The 7,188-nt window shown below is 36.1% G+C and overlaps 1 protein-coding gene across 1 annotated transcript; it reads right to left on the bottom strand.

Moving 5' to 3' along the window:
* Positions 1 to 593: 593 nt before the first annotated feature.
* On the bottom strand, positions 594 to 6,758 carry LOC104494617 (focadhesin-like; the record flags this gene model as incomplete). The annotated part of the gene is made up of 6 exons (XM_010137483.1): positions 6,660 to 6,758; positions 5,574 to 5,778; positions 3,190 to 3,396; positions 2,643 to 2,730; positions 1,763 to 1,965; positions 594 to 648 (listed from the first exon to the last, which is right to left on the bottom strand). Coding segments are annotated over exons 2-6 (733 nt in total), but the record flags the coding sequence as incomplete, so codon positions are not given.
* Positions 6,759 to 7,188: the final 430 nt, after the last annotated feature.

Raw genomic sequence — 7,188 nt, 5'->3', positions numbered from 1 at the left:
CTCAGCGCTTGTCAGGCTGCACCTGGAGTACCGTCTGTCCTCACAATTCAGAAAAAGATGCAGACAAACCAGAAAGAGTCCAAAGGAGGATCTTTAAGGAGGAAAATTAGAAAGTAGAAGGCTGGACAACTTGCTCTGTAAGTTACGTCTTTTCATTCTGAAGAAGAGAAGGTTCAAGAAGCTTCCAGTACTTAAAGAGCAACTCCCAAAAGGACAGAAGTTCTCTTCATAAGCAGCCATATGGAGAGGACAAGGGGCAGCAGGTATAAGTTGCACCGGGAGAGGGTTCATCTTACTAGAAGAAAGATATTTTTTACAGCGAAAACAATCATTCACTGAAACAATCTCTCCAGGGACACGGTAGAGTCTCTATTGCTGGAGGTTTTCAAGATGCAATGGGATGGGATGATCGATAATCTCATCCAGGCTCCCCTTCCCACAATACGATGGACCAGATGATCTTTCAAAGTCCTTTCCAACTTGGGTTTTTCTATTATTCTGTGAAAATATACCATAACTTAATGGTATGGTCTTAAGTACTCTTATTCAAAGCTTGCTCACTGTGGACTTAACACTTGCTTTCTCTTTCTTACCTGTTTCCTTGTCCAAATTTGGTAAAAATTTTATTCTCTTAGCACTGCTCTGATTCTACAACACAAACAGACTGAACCCATGGGAACATAAAATAGAAATTCTGCATTTCTTTCATCTTTTTGTTATGATTATTGTTACACAAACAGGTTATTGTTACACAGTGAACTGTAATCTGTGCCCCACATTAATCCATTAGTTTTGTAAGACATTAAACTAGCTTCTAAAACACCACAGAAAGCAAAACAGATGGAGCCATTGACAGCGCAGAGGACTGAAGTACTTGGGATATCTCTCATTGAAACAACCTCCAGCGACATTTGTAAAGGCTGCCTCCGAGAAAGTCCTGTTAAAAGGAAGTGAGCAGCCTTCTGTACTTAAAGCCATCCTGCAGGCTATTCTTTCAGAGTAGAGTAAGTTGTGTAGGCTTTATTGAACTTTAAAACATTTATCTTTCATTAGGAGTACAAATGGGCTTTTCAGATTTGTGGAAATAGAAGATGGAGAGGGATTCCAGGACTAGTAGACATAGCAGAGTGCAGAATTGGCATCTTTTTCTGTCTCTAACTTGTCTCATCAGCACCCTCCCTACACCACATAGCAGAGGTGTAAAGCAGAAAGGTACTTCCACAGTACTACGCACATCTTGATGAAAGAGACTTGCTCTCAAGTTCTCAGAACAGATGGGACAAATGGGTAGAGGGCAACTAAAGTCAAACATAGGTAAATAAATAAAAATAAATAAGAATTTGAAATTTGGTAAGTGACACTTAATTTCTCCATGACTCTCTTCAGCCAAAGGAGAAAGAATGGTAGCTAACAGTCATGTACAATGGTAAGTAAAAGCATAGAGATGGCTAGAATAAGCAAGTCTGAAAGCGACAAGTATACATAACCTTATTTCCTACTAAGTCCTTTCACTCGATTAATAATGCAGGTGAAATTTTTCATCTGTATGGTCTCTAAAAGTCAAAAAATCCCATCTCCTAAGTAAAACAATATCTAGCATACAAACACACATTTTATAGACTATAGATATTTCTGAGTGTTTCCATACAACGTATTACCCGAAGAAGCTCTAACATTTCGCAAGCAGCTAGGTGTAAAGAAGCAAAATTGTTAAATGCATCCCCTGCTTGCCCCAAAAGAAGGAAAAACCTTGTAACTTTACCAGTTTCTTTTTATCCTTCACACCTTCCTCCTGTAATATTCCCAAAAGATTTACAGCCAGCTGCTGCCTGGTAGTTCCTGAATCTTCCTCTGACAGGCAGTCCCCAACTGTAGTAGAAGATAAGATCTGTAGCACAGGCATCACCAAAGTAAGGGCTGTGGTTGAGATGTTCTGGGTTTCTGAACAGGAAAGGAGCTTGTAGGCTATTTAAGACAAGGTGGGGAAAAACAAAGATCACATAGGGAAAAAAGAACTAACATAATTCGTACTTTTAGGCATGACACAAAGTAATAGTCCCCAGAATTACAGAATGTGTATTCTGGAGGTAAAGTGCAAAAGATTTATTGGTAAAACTCCAATTCTATTTAGAGACCTATATATTTCTGTTGTTTATAGCAAAGCACCTGATGGCAGCATGAAATACAATAACGGAATGAAGTGCAGTCCTTTGCTTTGGCTGGAGTAACTCCACTAACTAAAGCTGCTAAGTCAAAAGCTCAGCGAAATGTTGCCATGACTGTCAGGCCTGTTCTCTTAAGATCTATCAAAATAAATCGTTCAGGATTCACAAATACCCTGAGAATACTGTGTTGAGGACTCAAAAATGAAACAGATACGCTCCATAACAGCAAGGAGCTCAGAATATAGTAACATCCATGGAAAAAGTCAGTGTAACAGGAAGATTTATCTCTATTGCCATTACACCAAACACTACTTTTTAAATTCTGGAAAACTTCTGCTTATAAAAATAAATTTCACCACCCAATCCAGTTTCAGTGGAATGGAGTCCTTATGTTATGAACATGAATAAAGACACAGTCTAAAGAATGTGAATTTCTGTTTCACAAGAAAAGTGAAAGAAGTGAAAGAAAAGTTTTACCTAGACTCAAGACAGACTTTTGCTGACTTTCTGGTGTTTGCAGCAGTAGAAGCGCTAGCCCCAGTATACACTGATCCACTGGAAATAACTAGGAGGCAAAAAAAAAAAAAAAAAAGATATTCAACTTTTATTTGTTTTCCAGGGGCATTAAACAGTACAAATGAGCAACGACCGAAACTCTGTAGGGAGTTTCTTCATGAATCACAGTGAGTATACACACAGCAACACAGCATATGCAGTGAAAAATATGAATATTGTAAAAATAGCATTTTAACTGAATAACCACAACACTTTAATTTATTGCTTTGTTCCAATCATTTTAGCTCAGCTTAAATGAACTCCCATACTAAGAGGTTAACTGATACTTACAGAATCAGTTAAGATTTTGCCTTCTGAAGGTCTTCAACCAAGAAAAAAAAAGGTTTTAGAAACCACAGTGGTCACTTGCAGATTAATGCCATGCTCTGATGTCTCTAAAAACTGTCTTAAATATAGAATTCTTTAAATTTACTCCAACTATTTTATTTTTTTCCCCATGAACTCTTACCTCTTTTAAGTGCTCAAAGTTTTCCTCTATTAAGGACATTAAAGATGAGCATTCTCCTGTTAGATTTAAACACACTTCACAGAAGCATATCAGTTGTAGACAAAGCTGGGATAGCTGAACTTTCCAAAATACAGGATAGCGCAGTAGGCTGAGGAATAGCTCTTGCAGAAAAAACAAGGCTTCTGTAACTTGCGGTAAGTCTTTAAACTGTAAAGAGGTAGTTAAAAACAAAACAAAACCAAAACACATGCTGGTTTAGTTACTCTTCTTTGTCTATGCAGAAATCTCCAAGTTTAGCATTCATTCTATCAGCTCTGTAACATTCTCACTGCAAATATTAGTAAGACTTTGAAGAAACATTTATACACTAAACCCCAGAATGTTTTATCCAACTTCCCTGAAAAAACAATAGATGAACTGCTAATTAATGTTATGAAATTAAATTAGAAACATGTGAAAGAATAAAAAATTTCTTGGTAGCTGATGAGAAAAATCCCTTTTTCCTCAAAAGCAACAGCAAATTAATTCAGCTCTCAGGTTTCTCTCAGCAACATAAAGCAATTGTGTGGGGATTCCATAAAGCAGGTAAATATGCTTGCAACAGAAACATCCTGCTCTAAGATATTTCCTCTGTAACATAACCAAGATTTAAACATATGCCTCAAAAAAGGAAATCAATGCAATCTACATACACGTAGTATGTAATCTACATACTACAACAATGAAAAGCTGAAGTGTGATACCCAAAATCAGTACCTCCATACTTGGATGTCAGGTAAAGAGGTTTCCAGAAGCAGGTTGCCTCAAAATCCTAATGCCTTAATTAAGAGTATTTCTGCTCTTGAAAACTATAATTTCAGACAAACCCAGCTGTTTGAATCCAAACTCTGAAGCCAGCATTAGGGATAACATCTCAATTTTTCATTCCTTGGAAAAAATTTTATGAATAATCTGCCTAATCAGAAGCCTCATGTCCTCATGTTGAATTTTTCAGCAGAGACGTCTGCAGGTTACAAGCTGTACTTTTGACATCTTGGTTGATATTGTCAGACAAAATGACTAGGAAGCATTTCAGAATTTATACAATGCAAAGTATTAAACAAGTGAAGCTTAAAAGAAAGATAAGAAGAACCTGAGGTTCAGAGATTGAAAAAAGGAATGACAGATTATAAAACAGTCCAAACAGGATTCTTGAAGTATTTCCCTTTTCATTTTGAAAGTTGCATCTAAGGCAAGATAATCAAGTATTACCTTGAGTTTTAAAAAATGCAACAGATTTCTACTTAAAAAAAGCATGAAGGAAAGAAATGCTAACTAATTTAGTAAGTCTTTTTCAGTGTCATTTTTATGGCTAAATGTCCCCAAGTTAGCAACCTGGTCATACATTCAGGACAGGATGTTATACTGAAGTTCCAGTAGAATCAAGCCAAAATTGGAAATGACTCTGTGACTAGAAAAAGTTAGCATGTACCTGTCATCACAAAGAGTAGACCCGAACCAAGATAAATGTGTATAATGTGAGTTATTATTCATCCAAAAGATTGCGAAAAGTAGCTACCAGTAGAAAGTAGACTTTACTAGCAAAATTCCTTAGAAGGAAGATGCTACCAAATATCCTCATATCAAGCCTACTTAGCTTTACGTGATTGGTACTACCAAACCTCTCTGTGGCAATAATATCATAGCACATCACGTTTGACTGAATATATTTGAAACTGAAGATGTTGCTCTCATATTAAAGAAGGAAAAGATACATGGGTACAAGCAAGCTTAATCAATGCAACAGTAAAGCATGAGGCAAAGCAGAGCTATTAAACTCAACCTATACCCTAGACCCCTAACCAAAAGCTACACAAAGATTAAATCCCTAGCAAGTATCACTGTGCAACTTAAAAACACATTCAATTCCTTCAGCATATTCCAGAGAGATTAAGTTTTGTGTTCAGATCTACTATCCCACTGTAACAAAGAGTAAGAAAGGAGTATCTAAGAATACTTAAACCATGCTTCTCATAAAGTTTGTTTCATTTTAACACTATCCGTGTCAAGTTAAAAATTGCATGGTTTTGACAAGTATCTTACGTAATAACATTCTCTCTCATGGTTATCTCTACAAATTTACTGAGACAACTAGTGGTAAATAATTATGGTAAACATATGTTTCAATTTACACCTTACCGGTTGTATCAGATTTGTACAATTAAAAAGTTTTAGCCTCTACCAGAAAGAGCCAATTTGTCAGATTTCTGTACTACCAGCAAATCAGGTCTATAGGAAATGGAAAAATATGCTGAGTTTGCACACTGGAAAGGCAATAACAATACTACCATTGCTCTGATAGCATTTATTTGTAAACCATTGAGTCCAGCAACAACCTGAAGTACCTGAAGTTGTGGAATCAAATCACACAGAAGTTGAAGAATCTGGCATTCCAGCACAGAGGGTGCTTCTTTGTGCTGTGGACCATGAGGCTGAAGTAAGGTCTTAAGTAAACCCATTCGCAGTTCAGCATAATCCCGTAATTGAGATGGTTCACAGTACAAGTATCTTAGAAATGGAGCCATTATGCCAAGACACGAACTCTGTGCCCTGCAGTTCAAGAAATAAGTTTGCCAACACTGCTTTCTACTGAAAACAAGCAACAAGGAAAACCAAAGCCATATAACATTCCCTGAAATAATTCACAGGATGCAATTAACAAAAAGGTGTTACAAAAGGCATTACTAAATCTCACGGAAAACCTTTGACTTATTATTATTATTAATATTATTATTATTGTTATTGTGACAAGACTCAGTATTTAAGCAAGAATACTACTCAGTATGTATTTGCAGATTACAATACTCAATTTTACTCTTTTTTTTTTTCATCAGTTCAAGGAAGTGACTTTCCTTACTCAACGTCATGAGAGACTAGTGGGCCATTTTGAAGTAACATTTGGACAAGACTATTCCAAAGTATCTTTTTAAAAACACACAGACCCTAATTTCAAAAAAAAGACGACGTGATCCTTCTCAGTTTTTGCACTCATCCTTTACAGTGAGATCCAATCATGTGTGCTTTCCCTTTATCATCCCACCATTTTGAGCAGATGACTTATAACTGCATACTAGCCATCTTTTTTGACTAAACAGTCAAAATCTTGCCAAAGCAAATAACCAAAATTGTTTATTAAAAAAAAATAAAATTCCAAAGGTGCTATCAAATTTGCGCCAATTTTTCTACATGCATAAAAATTATATCGACACAGAAGGATCAGGAAAAAACCTATTAAAATCAATTTTTAATGGATTACTCTAGTATTTTTTGAATAGTCTATTTTTAACCTCTAAATGGTATAATTAAACTTTATAATTACCTTTTTCAAAAGAGAATTCTAACTGCTTGTTGCAACTGCCTTCAGGAAAAAAGTTACACCAATATGATTAAGTTATCTACACTTGCTATTTTTTAATTATACATTCATTTACCTCTCTGGACACTGATGGAAAAATACTGTTATCTGCTGCAGTAGAACTGGCCAGCAATCAGGTCTGTTTTCTAGGACAGTGATTAATGGATGAGGACAGGTCCTGAAACACAAAGAAATCACATTTGGATCCATAATGCAGAAAGCAAGTGTGCCAGATAACTACCTTTAAAACAAAAGCAGCTGTGGAAATAGGTAATTTAACCCTCTAGTATTAACAAATCCCTTTAGCAGCTTTGCCAAGACTGCTACACTGTCAAAAGAGCACATGCTATAGGAACTGCAGGAAATTAGAGTAAAACAAAATCTTGATTCTAAAAGTCTTGGTCTGAACTTTCTTTTTTTTGTTGTTTTTGTTGGTTTAGGTTTTTGTTGTTTCGGGTTTTGTTTTGTTTTTTAATAAATGCCTAAGAATTAGCGTTCAAATGTGCGGCCTGATTTGGTTCACTGGCAGCAGCACTACGGGGGCTCCAAATAATAACCACAGAAAAATCTGAACCCATGTTGCACATCAATCCAGTGTTTCAAGC

Source organism: Buceros rhinoceros, unplaced genomic scaffold (genome assembly GCF_000710305.1).
Source record: "Buceros rhinoceros silvestris isolate BGI_N320 unplaced genomic scaffold, ASM71030v1 scaffold17240, whole genome shotgun sequence".
Taxonomy (NCBI): Eukaryota; Metazoa; Chordata; class Aves; order Bucerotiformes; family Bucerotidae; genus Buceros; species Buceros rhinoceros.
This window is presented reverse-complemented; position numbering and strand designations above follow the sequence as displayed.